This window comes from Rhopalosiphum maidis, chromosome 4 (assembly GCF_003676215.2).
Source record: "Rhopalosiphum maidis isolate BTI-1 chromosome 4, ASM367621v3, whole genome shotgun sequence".
Taxonomy (NCBI): Eukaryota; Metazoa; Arthropoda; class Insecta; order Hemiptera; family Aphididae; genus Rhopalosiphum; species Rhopalosiphum maidis.
In genome coordinates, this window is record NC_040880.1 from 30,018,374 (window position 1) to 30,039,208 (window position 20,835).

The 20,835-nt window shown below is 26.3% G+C and overlaps 2 protein-coding genes across 3 annotated transcripts; one reads left to right on the forward strand and one right to left on the reverse strand.

Annotated features, from left to right (window-relative positions):
• Window positions 1-1,335: 1,335 nt before the first annotated feature.
• On the forward strand, window positions 1,336-11,348 carry LOC113560471 (gustatory receptor for sugar taste 64f-like). Of its 2 annotated transcripts, none has more exons than XR_003406119.1 (7): window positions 1,336-1,444; window positions 4,281-4,507; window positions 4,776-4,979; window positions 6,448-6,563; window positions 7,360-7,584; window positions 10,120-10,285; window positions 11,257-11,348. XR_003406119.1 is itself a non-coding variant. In XM_026966355.1 (7 exons), exons 1-7 carry the CDS (start codon window positions 1,338-1,340, stop codon window positions 10,289-10,291), a joined length of 1,206 nt encoding a protein of 401 aa, XP_026822156.1. In that variant the 5' UTR covers window positions 1,336-1,337. The 2 variants fall into 2 exon arrangements, 1 of the variants encoding a protein (XP_026822156.1); XM_026966355.1 differs by lacking the exon at window positions 11,257-11,348 and adding an exon at window positions 8,205-8,359 and having other exon boundaries at window positions 10,120-10,291.
• Window positions 11,349-11,484: 136 nt separating this feature from the next.
• On the reverse strand, window positions 11,485-19,444 carry LOC113560469 (PHD finger protein 20). Its single transcript, XM_026966354.1, has 18 exons — window positions 19,123-19,444; window positions 17,535-17,684; window positions 17,312-17,472; window positions 15,029-15,117; window positions 14,584-14,662; window positions 14,355-14,519; window positions 14,171-14,285; window positions 13,924-14,102; window positions 13,712-13,797; window positions 13,426-13,649; window positions 13,206-13,307; window positions 13,007-13,143; window positions 12,801-12,943; window positions 12,444-12,610; window positions 12,244-12,375; window positions 12,052-12,140; window positions 11,837-11,965; window positions 11,485-11,764 (listed from the first exon to the last, which is right to left on the reverse strand). Exons 1-18 carry the CDS (start codon window positions 19,173-19,175, stop codon window positions 11,622-11,624), a joined length of 2,343 nt encoding a protein of 780 aa, XP_026822155.1. The 5' UTR covers window positions 19,176-19,444; the 3' UTR covers window positions 11,485-11,621.
• Between the last annotated feature and the right edge of the window lie 1,391 nt (window positions 19,445-20,835).

Here is a 20,835-nt window from a genome sequence, read left to right on the forward strand (position 1 = left end):
TATATAAGTATACAATTTTACAACAATCTCTATTGTGCGTGCTTAATCATAACTATTCAACGATAATATATTTTTGTTTTCATAGCTGTTGCTTCAAAACGACAAATAAATAAATAAATATAACCTACTTCAATAATGACACGATCATTGTCTATAGCATCAAACCTCCGTTTATTTCTAAATAATACGTTATTATTATTTCCGTTTCACATGGATATAGTAGGTACATACATATTAATAATGCACGCGCGATGTAAACCCGTTCGCGTGTTCACTGTTCACCTTAAATTATGGGGTGGCGCGTTTGCGACTTTTTTAAATTTTAATTATATAATAAATTTAACTACTCCTTTCCAACTATATACTATAGTATATTATTATGACTGACGTTTTTAAACGGTGGTCAATGTGCCTGCGGCCCTCGTGCTATATTATGAGTACGTACATATTGCTGTATTATTTATGTATTTGCATTATTTGCAAGTGTATAAAATAATATAACGCAGGTACATACATAATGTCGTAACATAAATAGGTAAACATAAATGCCGATACAATCTATATACCTACACTGTGTTTATTATTATTATTATTATTAATATTACTATATTATAATACTACGTTAGTATTCACTGAGGTGATATAAATTATTATTTATCGTTGTCATTGTGTCCACTCCTAAAATGTTTTACGTTTCTACCTACCTACCTAAATTATATAGGTACCTACGCTTGTATAATAACTATTTAAAGTTTTTTAGTATATTTACGACGGAGTATGTGCTGGTGCTTACCTATACGTAAAATAGACCACCGAGACAACTACGAGAGCATAGCAGTATAATATTATGGGCTCTTTTTAAAAAAAAAACTTCATTAATAAAACATACAACCTGTAATTAATTATTACAATAAGCATGCATGTGCGCCATACTTTGTGACCCGGACGCATGCACGAAGAAAAGCAACCATCCAATGGCGATACTATAAATTACTTATTAGGTTGGATTTTATTTTTTATTTATGTAGCTTAATTCATTTTAATCAAAGCTTATGTCGCAGTACCGTTTTCTTTTCAGTCTGCGTAGAGGGTTGCTAGGAATTGTGTCGGAACCAAAAGCAGAAACTATAGTGGATTTGAGTGATTCATGAGTCTGAAGCGGAGACGTTTATAGATGATTTTATTATGTTTTTAAACTTTATGGCATATTGTTTGACCACCGTACTTACTACTACAGCGGACCGGCGTGTCACATATAACCGTGGGTGTTCTGAATAACTATTGATGTACAACACAGCTGTTCGTGTGGAATGAAATTCCGGCCGAGAATCACTATTATGTCGGCCGTGCACGATATCAGAAGAAATAAACATAACTCGGTGAGCCCGTGCACGCTGGCCACGCAAGAGTACAGTGCGAGGGAATTCAACGAATATCTGAACAAGTTAGTCTCGGTCAAAAGTATAGGAACGTCATAAGCGCAATTTGGAGGGGGCTAAGCCCCCCAAAATCAACCGTAGCCATCCTAAAATATTTTCAATTTAAAATAGTTTTTATTATTAGAAAAAACACATGTATAAATGATAATAGCACCCCTCTAAAATTTAAAACCCAAATTGCACCTATGAGAAACATAGAAAAACGTCTTTTATAGGTACCTATATATTGTTTATGTGTTTGGTACCAGTTGGCAGTTAGTATGCGAGTAGCGAGTATGTAATCTACAGGCTTAGGTAAGGTATATGCGCATTGACCATCTATTGCAATAAATAAATTATAACGTATATGTATTATGTATAGATACTAATGAATAGGGAACGGATTTATATGTAATAAAAATACAAAAATATGTACATATATGGAAGAATAATTTATAAAATATGTGCTAAAAACATCCAAATATGTGGAGAAAAAATGTAATTAAAAAAAAATACAATTAAAATTATTAAATTATAAAAATGATTTGTTGCATTGAATTATTACAATTTCTTTTAAATTATCGAATGTTAAATGTCGTCTATTAGGTCTCGAAATATTTTTAAAACGGCTAAATGATCGTTCCACATCAACCTATGTAATTGGAGCATATTTGAAGCACATAATGTCAGAAGACGATAATTCCAAATTTTTAGAAGAGTGCTTGCCACTCATTATGTCATTGATTGTCTTAAAATCAATATAGTCTGGATATTTTTCTGTAACGGCATGAATTTTCTTTTTTACAACATCTCCTATTGGTCCGCTTACGAGTTTTAATTTTTCAATCGCTAATTCAACAACTTGCATACTATCATTTAAGTACATATTTTTGTTTCTAATTTTGTAATTGTATGTACAATAAAACTAAAATTCACTGAGATGAAAATTAAATTATTTTTCAATGTTTCATTTTGCATAATATTTTGAGCTTGTCCAATAACGATAGACGTTTCTGGATCTAATTTTGAAATAATTTCTTGTATTTTCGAAAAGTGTTCACAATAATATTGAGCAGCTACCAACCATGTGCCCCGCCTAGTAATTATGGGCTCGGGTGGTAGAGAAAGATCAGGATATAATTCTTTAAAAATTGTGGTACGACTAGGAGCTTTCAAAACAATTTTTTTTACATTAGCTATGAGAGAATCGACGATAGGGTAGGTATTCTGCTCTGATTGTTTCCGCCACACGATGAAAACGATGCACTAAACATGTAAGATGTATTAGTTTCGGAATAAAAATATTTAATGCTTTCCCTGCCTTCACCATATAAGGAGCTGCATCACTAACGAACTTGGCCAAAGTAAACTCATAGAGTCATTAAACAGTTTTGCTATTGTCTGATGATTTGATTTTTCAAGTTTTTCACAGTTAAGTATTGAATTAGTAGGCTCACACTATATACAGCCAAACACTAACTATAAAAACCTACTATTATCGATTGTCAATCGTGTATAAATGTATACTATATTAAGATATCTATTATATCTATATGAAAATTATAAGATAACGACTAAAAGGATCTAGGACATTTCGCCGCGGCTGTTTTTGTCCACTGCAACATGGCTTGAAAACGTATGAACGATGAAATGATAAAATATGTTTATAAATATTTACAAATTAGTGAAATTTGTAAAAATATGTAATTATACCAAAATATGTAAAAATATGTAAAATAAAAGTAGCATCATTTTAATAGGAATGATTTATATCATGAGCATTTCTTATCGATTCTTAAATATCTTGTTTTAATAAAAATATGCATTTACATATAAATCCGTTCCCTACTAATGAATAACGATACTATTATTATGTCAAATTACAATAAAATAAAATAAAATTTAAAAAGTATTAGTATCAACAGTTCAGTGTTGTGTTAAAAAAAATTAAATTCCCCCTCCTTTAAGTTTCTGAAACTAGTTTTTATAATAAGGACGCGCGTAGTGTCGTCCCTGAATCTTGATTAAGAAGGGCGAGTCTTAACAATTTGGAAATATGTATAACATCATTATAATATCTGTATATACGCGCCGGCTATATAATAAGCAGAGCCGACCTTAGGGCTTCACCCTATAGAGGTTTGAGGAAAATCGTATTTTTTTTTAAATTTAATTTCGCCGAAAAATTAAAGTTTAAAATAATGTATAATTTCATTAACGCGACGCCCAAATTGGCATACCAAAGTGCGAGGCTAGGGGCAGGGGTCCCGCTGGCATCTGTCTAAGACCACCGGCACTGATAATAAGTACGTTATTTATGTTTCAATTTTTAACTTTATATCCGTCACATTTAACTCGTCACAGAAATAGCATTGGTTGCATTATTATTTATTGTTTTGTTTGATTTGATTGAATTCATTGTAAAAAAAAAAAATGTTCACAACGATACTGTAGAATATGTTGACGCGAATATTCAATGTGTTTAAAATGAGTCACTTTTCCCTAAGTCTAAAATATTGGGTATGTCTATAAGTGAGTATCAAACTTTTAACATTTTATAATTGGTAACTGTTAATAGTTAAATAATCAATGCAAAATTTTTATCATTATTATTTTTTTCATTCCATGTAAAATTGAATAAAGAAATAATGATATTCTCTAGCTCTAGCACCATTAAAATTTGGCCATTGTGCCTGTACCATAGGTTCGCCAATTACCAACCTCATAGTTTATACTACTTATATACAAATGTTTTTGTTGTATTGGGATATTATACAGCTATACTAAATATTTTGTGTGATTATTATGAGTAATTTTTAATTGAACCCGTTTCGCGTTGTTTTTTTTTTATCAACGATTTAGGACCGGAGTTCATTACTACATTCGGTACGTGTTGACGTTCGCATCAATCTTTGGAGTGTTTCCGGTCAGCAACATACACCAACGAGACGTTTACAAATTGACGTTTCGCTGGTATTATCCGATTGCTATTTACTCGGCTCTTTTGTTTTGTGGATTTGCGTCCATTGAGTTATTCTCGTTGGACTACACTATAAGGAACTTAAATCAAGATAATCTAACAGCGAAAGGTACGAGCTATATTTTATACCTAGTATATCTATATATATATATATTATAAACTTATAATTATTTATAACATATAAGTTATAAGTATAAACGGGCGCCCATTGGAGTAAATATTATAGAATGATTTTATCTGAATCCCAAAACTTAAAAGTAGGTATTTTTGTCATGATTATATGACCTGCGGATCGGGAAATGGGGCCCATTACTTGTAGCTATAGCTATGATAAAAATACTTAAGATTCGTCTCCAAAATAAACACCATTTCCGCAGGAGGGATAAAGAAAGCCACATCGGGAAGTATATTTTACGGCAATGCGTGTTGTGCACTTTGGATGTTCATAAAACTAGCGAAGAAATGGCCTAAGCTGATGCAGGATTGGCGGTCGGTAGAGATTTCGATGAGGAGGTTTGGCGCTCCAAGACTCGGATGGAAATCAACTACTCTTGCTGTGGTATTACTAGTGTTCGCGTTTAGTAAGTACGTTTATAATATAGTTAAAAGAGAAAACCATACACACGTGCGTTGTCTCCGTCTTACAAAAATACAAATACGAATAAACGATAGATACGTTTTTAAGACATAACAACACGCGGGTGTGGTGTTGTCTTAATATTTTCCTACATCATCACAGTTCACGCACATTTAGACCATTTAGTTTTTCATAGGTATACACACTACAAATATTATAATACAAAAAAAAGCGAATTGCATTATTCTGAACTAACCAATTTATTATCCTAGCACTTTTCCAATTATATATTTATTAGTTATACAAATATTATTAATTCTAAGTGTAATTCTAATAATATGAACAAATATAAAATATATATTATAGAATAATAACATTATGCCCTTTAAAATTAAAAAAAAACATATGCAAATCAATATAGTCAACCTAGCTATCTTTAACTCCAGTATATTTCAAAGTTTTCGTGTGTCGTATTTTTCTATAAGTCTAATAAATTATTATCCGGTAACCATGTTCACTATTACGATTCATTAACTCAAATACATGACAGATTAGGTTAAAGTAAATAATTCCTGGATCAGGACATATTTTTGAATATTGATTCTAATTTGAGTACATCAGGAAGTTTAACTGCAGTTCTCAACATATCTAATATTTCCAATCAGCCAGAGACAGCTTTTGTTGATAAAGCAACGGTTGAAGAAGATATTGTTGTAATCAAACCTTTAATACGTGGTACCCGAGCTGAAAATTTATTTTATTAATGAACTTCGAATACACGTTTCTTAGCAGCCAGAAGTTTGACAACATTTTATTTGTACTTAATGTTTTAAGTAATTTTAATGAATGTACTTCTAGTAAGTAGTAACAATAAAAAAAAAAAATTGACAGATTTTCTACTTCCGCGTAAAATAATGCGTGCCTATTACAAATGACTAACACAAATTATATGTATATACAATATTATACAATAAATAATTTTTATATTATAAATAAAAATTTCCTCAAAAAATAAAAGTTTTTATTTCAAATTTGATTTATGTTTTCAATTCCCTCGATAAATCGGAAATTTCGATATTTATTTATCCCTCAAGACTAATGAGATACCGAGGGTTCCACTGTATTATTTTTACCATTTATTCAAATAATTATTATGATGAATGTAAAGTTCAATAAATAAAATCACTAAAAAAATTACTTTAAAACACAGAAATAGTAAAACTGTATAAGAGTGACTTTATGACTGATCTATTTTCACAAGATAGTTCTGCACTTTTTAGTACAAATCTTGTTAAAACAAGAATGTCTAAAATTATTGATTACATATATGCTATATTATATGTTACATTATTAGTTTTAGATTTGTATTTATGAAATATAATACAATGTATGTACATACTAACTATATCATTAACATTATTCACTATTCATAAAAGTTATGCAGCTGTGTACCAAATATACACTATTTTCAGCTGAACACGGCTTACACAATTGGTTAAATACAAGGCCCGGCGGTAAAGATGACATTGCATCCATGTCGCTGATCGACAATGATGATAATGGCAGTCTTATACTTCTAGATCAGTCCGTATGTATAGAGTATACAGAAATGTAGGTATATACAACATATATACCTATTGGTTAATTCCGATGATTGTAAATGTAATATTAGTGGGTATACCTTGATGATATTTTCCCCACCTTTAAAATTTAAATGAAAATTATAATTGAATTATAATAAAATATATGAGTATACTAATAAAGTAATAAATACTATAAATTAATTAAATTTCGCTTTAAAATAATAATTATAATACAGTGTCCCGTGAGGATTTACACATTGTGATTTCTCCTGAAATAATGGAGATATCATAACTCTGATATTTAATAAGATTCACAGGGACAAGAACTACAAGTAGTTCATGTTTTAATTTATTTTAATGTTTTGGTAAAAAAGTTAAAAAATCCATTTTTTTATTTAATTATTTTCAAAAAAATTGAAAATAGCCATTTTGTAGAGTTCATTTTTCTGAAAATATCGACGTTTCAACATTTTAATTTTATTAATCTCCTGATTTTTAATATTTTTTTTTAAATCACCAGTATCGCCTCTGAATTTATTAAGTGAACGTCACACCCACATATGTTGTCTTACAAGCGTATAACATGGCAAATTTTCGTTTAGCAGGGTCAATTTTGTGAGATTAGCTTAAATATTAGAGTGAAATTACCTATTATCAAACTTAAAGGTGAGAATATTATCTGTGTTCTCTCATCGGCTTTTTACAATATTTTAATTTTTAAGTGACTTGTGAGTATTTAAAATATTTATACGTCTCTGAACTTAATTAATGGCAACGGGTTTATGAATTGTGTATACACAGGCAACATTCACAGGATATCTCGAACGGTTTTCTTTAAAGACGCATTGGTACTTGTACGATGATTATGACAGTTATAACCCGGTAAAAGGCTTCTTGGTAATGTGGTTAAGTCTGACTGCGACGTTCCTGTGGAATTTCACCGATCTTTTCATCATGTTAGTCAGCTCAGCACTGGCGGCTCAGTTTAAGAAACTAACAAAAGCCATGCATAGCGTTAGAGGTCAAGTGAGTGTTTTAAATGTTATTAAATACAAAATAATGTAAAAAAAAAAATATTTTTATTCGGTAGGTATCTATAAATCTAGTGTAAAAAAGCAATTAAACTAATTATTGTTTGTATACCTATAGAAATGCTTATTCTAGTAAAAATATCGTTAACAGTTATTATGGTCACTTGTGGATTCGGCATGTATAGTTGTATGGAGATTACTTGTTAGGAAATCGAGTTTATATAGTACCCTTAAGGACTTAAGACTCTATAATATTAAAATGTATACTATTTAGTATTTAGCAGTGGTGGCTTGAACTTTTTTTCCTCGAATCACATTTATTATTTTTACACCACTCATCCTAAAATCTCTTTCTAAAGGACTTAAACTCTCTCCTGGGTATAAAATCAATAAATAGTATTTATACTTATATCATGATTTATATCTACATGATCTATAGATACTATAGTATTCTAGTGCAAACGTTAGATGTCATGTTTGTTTATATTACCTATATATACGTGTAATTATGTCATTAAGTAGTATAGGCGCATAGTGGTAAACTCTATTACGCACAAGACGTGTAAATAATTATTAATATCGATTTTTCTTTTTACCGGTTGCGGTGTACAAAAGATGCTGACAATGTCGCAGTGGCAGGAATATCGAGAGACTTACACGTCCTTAACTCATTTGGTCAAGAAAATTGACGATCATATCAACGTCATTGTGGCGTTGTCAATAGGCAGTAACATTTATTTCATTTGCGCTCAGCTCATTACGGAAATTGAGTGAGACTATAATTATATGCACACAACAATATAATAATGTACAGTGTTTTTTTTTTAAGTATACTCGCTCCATTTTATGCTTATAAGTTAGTTATAACTTAGACACCTAATGGCTAATAAAGATCATACATTTTCAAAAACTAAGACTATAGAGGACAAAGTCAATTGCGGGCACACGTAGTTTTTTTTTAATATTTTAATTTTTAAATAATTATGAGCATTTAAAAAATTACAATTTTACATACACAATGTATACATATACATATAATTCCTACGTGGCTGAAGGGCCCCGGGTATAATATCAATTTTTAAATTTGATAAATTAAATTGTCAATTAGTTAATAAATTTACATTGTAGCGCCATGGAAAAGTTAATAATTTAAAACCAAATCCATTTTCGGTTATCTCTCATCGGTAATCGTGTGGCTTGCTAGTAAATTTGAGAATTACAGATGACCGGTTTGGCGGACCTAGAAGGTAGGGAAAATTATTTTGAGATATACGAGAAAATTTAGATGGTCTTGACTCCTATAATCCTATTTTATGATAATAGCAATAGCCAATAAGTAATAACCCAGGTATATCTATGTACAATGATTTTATTAAATCAGAATAATATAGGACATTTGATTTATTAAATAATCAATTAATTGCTTCATAGGAACTAATAAATTGTCTTCGTAGTTACAGTTACGTCAGTACTCAGTAGTCGATTGTTAATACCATCGTCCATATAAATATTCGATAGTTATTGCGTAATAATGAAATCATATAGTCAAACATTTTCGCATAAGAAAAATCCCAAAAAAAATTTTAGTATAAATTTACAGAGGTATTTCATCAGGATTTAGGTTTGAGGTAATTACATTTTTAAAAACATAATTATACCTAACATAACTTTAAAAAATATTAACTAATTTCTAATCGATTAATTATTTATAATTGATGTTAAGTTCTTTTGATGAAAATTTTATCTTAAATTTAGGTAGCTAAAATACTAATTACCTAGTCGAGTGTGATTTTGGTTTGCTCCAAACGGGTTTTAACGAGAAACAGTCGTGGACCTGTTGACACACATTTTTTGGCATTTAAATGTGGACTGCTCGAACAAGCATGATTAAAAAAATCGGGCGATACCCGTTTCCACCAAATAAGATAATACACCACGTTTTTACTAAAACAATTATATACTACGTTTATATTAAAAGCTATTAAACATTTTATTTTAACACTCAGTTGTAATGCACAATTTAAATTGTGTAACTTTTTCACTTGTTCATAAAATATTATCACGTTAGATATTATCTTGGTTCATCGACATAAAAGGAAATACATTTTACGTCAATCCGAAAAACTCTCGAAAAGTATATTCTACAGTTAAAAAAAAATATATATCATCCAATTATATATATATATAAATGTATATGAGTACATTTATACATATAAATAACAGCTTAAGTATATATTATATGTATGGTAATATACCAAAATAAATCATTTTTTTAGCCCCGTATTAGTATGTTAAATAAACTTATTATTGTATTAAAGGTTTTAATATAAGCGTAGTATAAAAATTGTTTTAGTGAAAACGTAGTTAAGTTAGGTGGATCTCATTTGGTGAAAAAGGGAAAGATACACTTTTGGTGGAAACGTGTTATGCCCAAAAAATCACCGTGCATGAATAACGTATAAAATACAAAAGCATAAAAAAAAAAAAATCAAAACAAGCCAATACATTTATTATTCATTATTGTTAACAGTTCCATCAAACACAGCTATTTCAGAACGCTGTTCTACATGTACTCGTTTATGTTTTTGGTGTTTCGGACCACAGCAGTCGTGATGCAAGCATCTGCTATAAACGATGAGAGCAAAAAAATTGTGCCAGAAATTTTCATGTGTCCGACGCACAGTTACAGCATAGAAGTATGATTTTGTAAACATTCTTTATTATCAAAATTTAAATTATTTATCGATTAAATAATGCTTGGATTTCCCAAACCCCAAAGTGTCAGTAATGTTGTAACAATATTTCTACTTTCATCCTAGAAATAAAATGTTATCTTAGTTAAATATTCATCCTAAAATAAAGTAAACTATTAAACCACATATATTATTTCTGTCTTACAAACGTACAAAACCAAGTTCTATATTCACAATAATCCATTTAACTTAATTATTTTTTTAAATTTAAGTGAATTGACCCATTATAAAATTTAAATGTAAGATAATTTAAATATAAATCTAAGATATTTTAAAGATTTTTTTTTTAATATTCAAATATGTTATTAGTTATGAACATAATAAAACTGTACAATTTTTGTAACTTAAAATGATTGTAAGTTACTTTAAATTTTAAATATTAATAAAAATCTTTGATATGAAGACATAAATTATTATCTTACATTTAAATTTTATAATAGGTGAATTAACTTTATTTTTAAAAAATAATATAATAAATGAAGGTAGTATCCTCTTAGTTGAAATGAATATTAAATCAATTTTTACACTAACTCTCATGATAATTTATAAATTATAATTATTAATAAATAATATTATTTTATTCTGTAGAAACTTTATAAGCTTAATCAATAATTAAATAATTTATCATAAAAAATAACTATAATTTTAAATTATATTTTGTTTTATAATGTAAATTTGTCTTGCACCTACTGAGCATAATTATTCTATAGGTAAATCTATAAAAGTGATAAAAACTAAAAATACTTTACTCTAAAAAAAAAGGTAAAAAGTGTAAACAATTAACACTTAAAACTATAGTTAGATGTTCAACCAAATCTTAAAATGTATTGTTTAATTATTTAATATATTTCTGTTTATATTACAATAAAAGATATAAAAATTTAAATAAAATATATAATCATTTTATTTTTAAGACACAAAGATTTTTACAAGAAGTCACATCAGATTATGTAGCTTTAACAGGATTAAAAATGTTTTCAATTACAAGAAACTTCCTTTTGGGGGTAAGTTTAACTATAAAAACTATAAAAATTGTAAGCCAATTACAAATAACATTTTCAATTTTCTTTACAGGTTGCTGGAGCAGTTTTAACATATGAAATTGTATTAATACAACTACAAAACACAAATTAAATTCAGAATCTTTGTCAGATAATTGTGTTACTTTTATAATATTCCAATAAACAATAATTAAAAATGATGTATGGTACTTGGATATGTCTAAAATTTGAGACATAACATTAGCGTGTTACTAAATCTATCATGATGACAAGTTTATTTAAACAGTTTCTTCTTCTTTGTTATTGTTATTATTTTCAAATGACATATGATGATTGATTGAATTTAAATCTCGTAACAATAAAGTAACAGTATTTGTTAAAACTTCATTATCTACACAGCCATTAACTTGATCTTCAAGTCCTATAAAGTCATAATAAAATATTATACTACAGAAGTTTAGATAATAAGTGACTTTAAATAAAGAAAACTTACCATTAGTCTTAGCTTCAAATAAATTAATTCTGGCTTCTAAATTGTCAAAACCATCCTCAATTTCTACGAGTAAATTTTTTCTACAATCAGAAGTGTTGATAGGTTTTTCAGGTACTGGACCAGAAAGCACTGAAAATGTATTGATCCAACATTTAACATAAAATACACCTTCAAAAAAACTTAAATATTCTAAAAATAGTATTTAGTAAATTTACATTCTTCAAGCTTATCTTGAATAGGTTCTTCATTTCTCGTTGAACCTTGTTCAGACCACAAATAAAGTTTAGGATGATCAGGGGTTTGACTGTAAAAAAAGAAAAATTGGTAAAATTGATTAAATTTTTGTGAATCGTAAGTACCCACACATCATTCAAATAATATAAAATATAACTTAAAAAATAACATACCCGTAAATTGTAGTTTTAACTCGTAAACTGTGCAAATAATTATTGTGTTCTATTACTTCAGCTACTAACTGATGAGACTGTTTTAAAATAGCTTCATCTTTTCTTCGTCGCTCATCTTTATGTTGCAAGACACTGTAAATCATATACAATCTTAGATACATATAACATTGACATATTTGATCAAGTTTAATATAACAAACCTGGCTAATGTTCCTTCTTTAATCCAATCCTGTGAATAGTCATATTGTTTTGATCGTCTTTTCTTTAGAGGATTTAAACAACTAGTGCAAATATAATTGTCGGGTACTTGATCTTCAGAATCGATTTTGTTACAATATCCATGTTGCCAGCACAAACAAATATCACACTATAATTTAAATAAAACTAAGATGTTACACAAGTGTGATAAATTTTAAGAATGAAGAATACATAAAATATTCTAAAGTAATTTTATGCAGAAATGTTAATTAAAAGATCTTCATCAAATTATATCAAACAATATCAAAAGAAGAATAAAAATGTTGAACAATTGTATAATTAGATAATTTTATACATACTTGAATCATTAAACCATCTTCTTGGTTTGAAGCACATGAACAATTGATTACCTCTTCTTTTGGTAAAGTTTCAACGTCAGATTTATTTTTTTTAATTTTAAAATGCCTGTCTGAGCCTCCTATACTTATCATATCATAACTGTCTGTAATCAAATAACATTATAATATATATATATAAAATTTAGGCTATAATGTTTGATTAATACCTCTAGTTTCATTTTCAAAATCATCAATTAATGTTATATTTCTAATAGCTTCTTTCATTTCAACATATTGTTGTTGTTTAATTGGCGTCTCAGTTATTGAGCTGAATGATTCTACTACACCAGAAATTCCAGAATCCCTGAAAATTCAATAAAATATATGTAGTTATAAATAAATCTATAACTTAGTTATAAATATTACTTAGAATTGTAAGTTTGAGTTGTATTATTTGGTTGGTCAATGGATGTGAATGTTGTGTTATAATTTTCAGAATTAAGAGAGGTATTATTACTGATTTCTTGTCTGTAAAATATTATTTATCATATTAAATTTATTCTAAATGCTTATGAAATAATTATTTATTATATTACCCTAAAACATAATATTATAAATACATCCTTATAAATAAATAAATACTAACTCAGTCAGTTTTAATGATGAAGGCATTGTAGTTGGCAAAGGTGTTTCATAAGATGTATTGCCCCAACTTCTTTTAGCTTCTAATTGAGATATTCTATGAAGAAAATATGATGGAGATAATTCATCAACATTTTCACCTTCGATTCTTGCTGTCGCAAGATCTGTTACATTTGGTGTTGACACCAATAATTCAGTGTATTCAGAATGATAGTGTTTAATATGCATCTAAAATAAAAATGATGAGATTTATTAACTGTAGAAAACTATAAAAATTCAATGACACTAACCATTAAAAGATTTTCTTTACGAAATAATTTTCGACATTCTTGTTTTGGACATCTTAATCCTTGTTCATTAGCAGCATCCATTCTAACTGAATAATGATAAACATGTAAGAAACAAAACTAATAAGTATCCGTTAAATCTTCTTTTACAAGTTTAGATTTTAAATAAAAACAATTTATTTTAGAAACACATAATATCATAGAATATATCATACTTTTTTGTAGTAGAGTATTGTTAGCTAGTTCTTGGAATAAAGGTGAACAACTTTGATTTATTGAATTTTCTTGTGGACTACTGATAGGAAGAGATGGTTTTAGTTTTTTCAAAGGTGGTGATGTTTCTTTATCATCTGAATGATTCAATATGCTATTATCTGGCAATGTACTAACTTTTCTGTATTAAAGTAAAAATATATTTTGAATAAAATAGGAAATAAAATTAACTTATATTTATATACTTACTTAACATTATTCGTATTTAATTTAACTACTAATTTTTTCTTTTTACTTTCACTTTTTTTTGATTTTGATTTTTTTTTTTCAGACCGCCTTTTTTGACCAAAATATGATTTTTTTTCTTTGATAATAGAAAAGGAATTGAGTAATGAATCATATATTTATTAATTATACTAAGAACTATCCTTACTTTTTTTCTTTTGTTTTATATCATTACGAGAAATAGATTTTGTTGGTGAACATATTTCAGCTTCTGCTTCAATATCTTCTAATAGTTCTTCAAAATTTTCGGATCTCAATAAATTAGTTTCTGTCAAAGGTTTTGGAATTTTTGAAGAATTAATACTTTCTGCAACTATTTTAAAGAAAAATATATACATGAAATATTGTTTAATGAAAACTGTTATTTATTTAATTACCTTTTATGTCTTCCATTTCTGAATTTTCTACAATGTGTGAATGTTTTAATGTTGTGCTGGTAGAATGTTTTTCATTACTCTAAAAACATGATTTACAGTTATAACTTTATAAGTAATAATAAAATAACAAACAAGTTCAATTTCAATATAATTATACAATATAAATTTAATATATTTGGTTTTCAATGAAATACACCATTTAAAATGTATGATACAATATCAAATCAGGTGTAACCACGGTATATTTTACATAAATTCTATATTATAATACTAATATACCAATAGCTATAAGCACTGTAAAATTACAATATTTAAAATAAAATTTAATCAAATTGTTAAATCAATTTAAAAAGAAAAAATTACAACTTTCTTTAATCGTATTATTAGTATCCATCTTGGAATGTACTTAATAAATACATAAAAAGAGAAAATAAATAATACTTACAGGAGTACCACACAATAAAAGTTGTTTTGATTCACGATCTGAAGACTTTTTAGCATCTTTCATTACTTTTTGTTCTTTATTTTTAGAATCTATGAATAAAATGAAGTAATTATTTTCATTAAAATGTTAAACGTATATATAATAATAACTATTTATTTTCTGGATTAACTATTTAAATCATAAAGAATAAGAACAATAATGATATAGCACTTGTCACATTAAATAACTGTTTTTAAAAAATAATTATTGACTATAATTTATTATGCATTAAGCTAATAATATGAATTTAATCAAACTCACAAGAATGAAAATTGTAGGAGAATTTGGTATTTGTTTATAGTATCTAAATGTATTATTTGAAAAATTGTTATTATTTCAACTAAAATGTGTTGATATGTCAAAGAATTTTATAAATATACTTTAATAGCAACTAGATAAAAATTATTTTAATATAATTCTAAGTGAAAGTATATAATTTAACAAGCCAATCATTTTCAAAAATATGTGATAGTAAGTATAATTTTTTATTTTCAATCTTTTCATACCTAAATCAACACATTATAATGAATAATATTTGAATAGTATATTTTAATTGGGATAATAGAAAATTAAATTGATCCAATTTATTAGGGAAAATTGTATGAGTAGGTATTCAGATTGAGGTCACTGACCTACCTCTTTATTAATAGTCTATTTATAGTAAGATGAATACTTAAGCTAAACTGTTATAAATGATTTGAACTTAAAAGTTTGGCTAGCATTCAGTAATGACAACTATTGTGAATAAAGTAATTCAATTTTAGACTTAAGGGTCAATATCAAATTACCTGTTATAACAGAATTTTATGGTTAACTAAAATTAATTTGACAAATCATAACTAATAGAATAGTACAACATAAAATAGAAACAATATTATATATTTAAAAAAATTAAAAAGAATTGTATCATAAACAAATAATATAACATAAATATATTTAATTTGAAGATTTTTCTATAACCTACATTCATTGGAATAAAAAAATATGAAATTTGATAGTTTGTATATTGATTAGTAATTTAGTGCTAAAGTGGGGAAATGATTATAGTTCTTGTTATTTTTTCCTTATAAGTCAATTTTTTCTTAATAGATACCTTATTGCTTTTACTTTTGTCATACACCAAGTGAAAGGGATAAGATAATTTTTTCTAACACAAGTTTAAATAATATATATTTTAGTAACATAATTAATTTTAATGTTATTTTTTGATTTATTAAAAATGTATCTAATAAATTTAAGGATACAAATATAAAGATATTGTATTTCATACTTTTTTCAGATTCTGTATATTATCCATTTGTACTACTTTTAAAGTAACACAAATAATTTAATCAGAATGACCTCATATTTAAAGGTATTTTTATCTGTTAAAGGTTAAAATAAATATAATTAAATTTAAATAAATTGTTTAATCCTTTTTTCTGCAAAGTGCAGTAACCAACTTTTAATCTAGCAATTCAGTGTTCTTATAAAGAGTTTTGAGATCACCTAAGTAAACTAGAATTTAACTTAAATAATTTTAACATGTTAACATTGTCAAGTAGAAAAAAATATTGATTTGGAAAATAATCATGTTGAATTGGCATCCAAATTTAATTTATTTTAGTTTTTTTTAAATATATTTTTACGTTTACTGATAATTTTAATTTATTATTAATTTTTATACTTTAAAATTTGAATATTATTATTTTTTATGAATTAATTTGTACATTAAGAGAGCAAGTTTTACAATAATTTTAGCTTTTAAAAATGATTAATTTAAAATTTTTATATTTAAAATAGTATATTATGCTTCAATATTAGATTCCATAGAAGTTGTTCATCTAATTTGAATAACAAAATGAAAGGATTTGGCTAATGTGTGTTTAAATAGAAGATTCAGAAATTATGATTTCATATTGATATGACCTACTACAAAATATAATATTTTTCTAATTTTATGCAATCAATATTGTCTACAGTAAAAACAAAAAAATATTTATTTTGTACGTAGTTTAAAAAAAAAAATAATTAATACTATTGGTTAATTATTGTTATTAAAAAGTAATAACCAAGTTGAATGCATTTGATTCATGTATATATATTTGATGTTAAATTCTAATCTATAAAAACACTGAAATGAGATTTTTGTAGAATCTATAGTTTTGATAAAAACATAAACTATTACTTTTTAAACCAACTAAAATAATTCTTAATACAATTTTAAGCAGTATAACATGCAAAATTAAAATAAATATGTCTTACCTTGGGTTTTTTTTGACAAAAAATCATCTTTTTTAAATTTCACTTTAAATATACTGGATGATCGTGGTACACTTGAAGTAGATTTTTTTGATATTTCTTTTTCAGTGGATGGAACATTAGTAATTATTGATTTTATATCAGGTACAATATTTTCAGAATGACTAAAATATAAAATTTAAAATTAACATAACAATAAATGAAAAAAAAATATATATATTCATACGTTGGAATTTTTGTCAATTTGGATATCCATTCTTCGTTCATAGGTTTAATTCTATGACTGTCTTTATTAATCCATTCATTTGCCCCATTACCATCCTTGTAAGTTATAAAAATTTCATCACAATCATCTTCTTCTACAAAAGCCGGTGTCCTAAAATAATGAAAATATTTTTAAGTTTAATTTATAATTAATCATTAATACATTTTTTTATGTACTCACTACCCATCTAAATTTTAAAATTATTAAGTATAAAAAGGTAATACTAAGATAATATAACATTTTTATATTAAATAATATAATAAAAATTAAAATTAATTTTCTTAAAAGAACCTTATAAAATGCTATTATAGGTTCCTTGAATTATATTAATAATTTATGCAATATACAAGACATTGTATATTGGTTTGTATGTAAGATATAAATTGTGGGATACATAATATTATAACTTAATGTACAATAAGTGACATAATTTGTAAGTTGGGTACAATAAAGATACTTTGTAACATTAATTTGAAATAAGTAACATTTTCTACAACTGAGATGGTAAATCAAATTTTAACAGCATGTGAAAATATTTTTATTTCATTATTCAATCTTGCAATAAATGAAAACAAAATTCTTTATTATTTCTTTAATTTAAAGTTATAATTTATAATGTATGGAACTCACTGCATAGATATGATTTATTCCTAAGATACATCGGTAATTCAATTAAAAACAACCTAACAAATGTTTCAGACGAATCGTGGATGAAAAGTCCGCTATAAAAAAAGTTAGACAAAAAGTTTGAAAATACAAAATATTTTATATACCTAATATTTATTTTGAAAACTTAAAAATGCTGTACACATATTATTATATTTTTGTAAAACTAACAAAAATAAAACGGAAATCATCTGTAGTAGTATAGTTAAGTACCTATAATAATGACAAATTTATATTTTTTTATAATTATGATATACTATCTTTTTTTTTTAGTTTTGTTTAGATTGACGTGTTTATATATAAAATAAAATTTAATGTTTGTTAAAATGTATTTAGTTACAAATAAATTTTGATATTGTTGTTCTAATATGTTGTTATAAATTATATAATTGTAAATGAAAATAAGATAATAGAAATAAATATAATAATATAATGTGTATAATATATAATGTCTATAAATATTTTTATATTTCTATAATAAATATTAATTATATAAATTATTTAGAATTTTAGGACTTTTTGTCCGATTATAAAAACTGAATTCGGACTTTTTTTAAAACAGACTTCTTGTCCATGGACTTTTTGACCGATTACCGTTTCAGACATTTACTTGTCCCCACCAACAATTTTTTCTATATATTAAGTGGACTGGAAAAACAAATACAATTTTTGAAAGTCTAAAATTTCTAATAGACTTTCAAAGTTTAGAATATAATACATATATAACGATTTTCATGTCATTGTTTGAAAAACAAAAAAAAATTCTACACACAATGCAAAAATATGAGATAGCTGTAGTATATGCAGACATAATTGCAGGATCGAGTCAGCTACATTGAAATCAACTGTGTTAATTTCGACAAATCTGTTTGAAAATGCTTACCATACATTTCCCGGAGATTGAATTAGAAGTTCTGTTCCAATGTCGAAATTCATTATTATTCAATTTCTTGACGTCGTTGGCGGTAAAATTTTCAATAATATACGTTTACTGCAACAACGGACGCCATTCAGTAATCGGAAATGTGTGGTGTTAATTAGTCGTCTATCGATCTTTCTGTGTAGAGTTCGGGAAATAATAGTTAATAGTTGATTAACTATATAATAATTTAAGTTACAGCAATTGTCAATTATTATGATATTAATTATAATACTTAAGTATAAAATTGTGGTATGAATAAAACATAATAACAAATAAACCGAATTACAATCAATAATTAAGTATAAACACACTATGGACTTACTCTATGATAAACACACTTTGGCGGTGATCGAATGATAAGAAGTCGTTAAAAACAGGATGGTACTATTACAATAAAAAATAAAAAAAAATACTATTACAAGGGGCCAAACTGTACCCATTCAGGGTTTATTACAAAAGAATAGTCATAGACAATCTCACGTTAACGTGGTTATGAAATAAAAATGGAAACAAGTAAGCTACGCTACCCCCTCTACTTTGATATTTTCCATTTGATGTGGTAAGTTATAAAGTGTTGTAAACATAACGACAGAGCATGATGTTACAACTCTTATCATACAGATTGCCTGGAGCCCGCCAAATTCAAAATAATTTTACAACAGCACAATATCATAAATTCATAAACTTATAAACATTTTTATACAGAACAAATTTGTATTCAAGGCAATGGCCAGGGGCATATGATATTAAAATATGCAATTTTAACAGATGTGCGGAATTCCAAAACTCATAATGAGACTAAATAAATACTATTGCCTAATGTCTATTGGATACAAGCCTACAAACTACTCATCATAACTTCAAAAATTCAAGTGTATTTTGTGAAAAATTGCACAGTAAGCATAAATATTATAGATCTATCATAAAGTTGTTAAAAATAATAGATGAACATTTTTTTCATGCACTTAAAATCTCCAGATTGTAATTTTTTTATTTTTACTACTTATACATTAGGGCAAAAACATAAGACTTTAATGTTATATATTTAAATTGAATATCCTTCTAAACAATTCTCCAATGCATATTTATTAAACTTATTTATAAAATTTAAAATGTATAACCAACCGAATTTGCAACTCGCTATGTTTGTAAATTATTATGTATTAATATGTTGTTATAATCTCCATCATTTTTAATAAAAATGTTTTATTAAGAGAATTGAGAGACTTGCTCCACAAACCCTTAATTATAATAAGAGTCCCTTATATACTATTTCCCAATGTTGATTAACATTTTATAGGACAAATTGCAATAGTTTCTATTGGTAGCTAATTTTTATCTTACAAAATATATCCTTGAAATACATCTAATACATTATTTAAATTATGTAAGATAAATAATTTATAAATTAATTAACGTAAGACTCGATTCTTCAATTGCACTTTTAGATTTTAAGGTAAAAGGTTAAAGGATGGAACTTCATGAGAATTAATATTTGTGCATATTTATTTAATAGTACATACTGCTGTAGAAAACCTGATGAGTTTATTCGTGAAAACAAAATTTTTGCTTCCATTTCTATAATTATTTAAAATTGTCAATCATTTGGTATTCATTAATATGATTGAATTTTGTATTAGTAATAATAACAACAAATATAAAAAAGAACCAATC

Bases quoted from the DNA above. Each gene is read 5' to 3' on its own strand.
- LOC113560471 (XM_026966355.1), top strand. From the start codon at position 1,338: ATGTCGGCCGTGCACGATATCAGAAGAAATAAACATAACTCGGTGAGC. The intron at 1,445-4,280 runs GTTAGTCTCGGT...TCAACGATTTAG, and splicing joins TTCAACGAATATCTGAACAA to GACCGGAGTTCATTACTACA. The intron at 4,980-6,447 runs GTAAGTACGTTT...CACTATTTTCAG, and splicing joins ATTACTAGTGTTCGCGTTTA to CTGAACACGGCTTACACAAT.
- LOC113560469 (XM_026966354.1), bottom strand. From the start codon at position 19,175: ATGAATTTCGACATTGGAACAGAACTTCTAATTCAATCTCCGGGAAAT. The intron at 12,376-12,443 runs GTTTGTTATATT...TATGATTTACAG, and splicing joins AAAGAAGGAACATTAGCCAG to TGTCTTGCAACATAAAGATG. The intron at 12,141-12,243 runs GTATGTTATTTT...CTTTTTTTACAG, and splicing joins GTTAAAACTACAATTTACGG to TCAAACCCCTGATCATCCTA.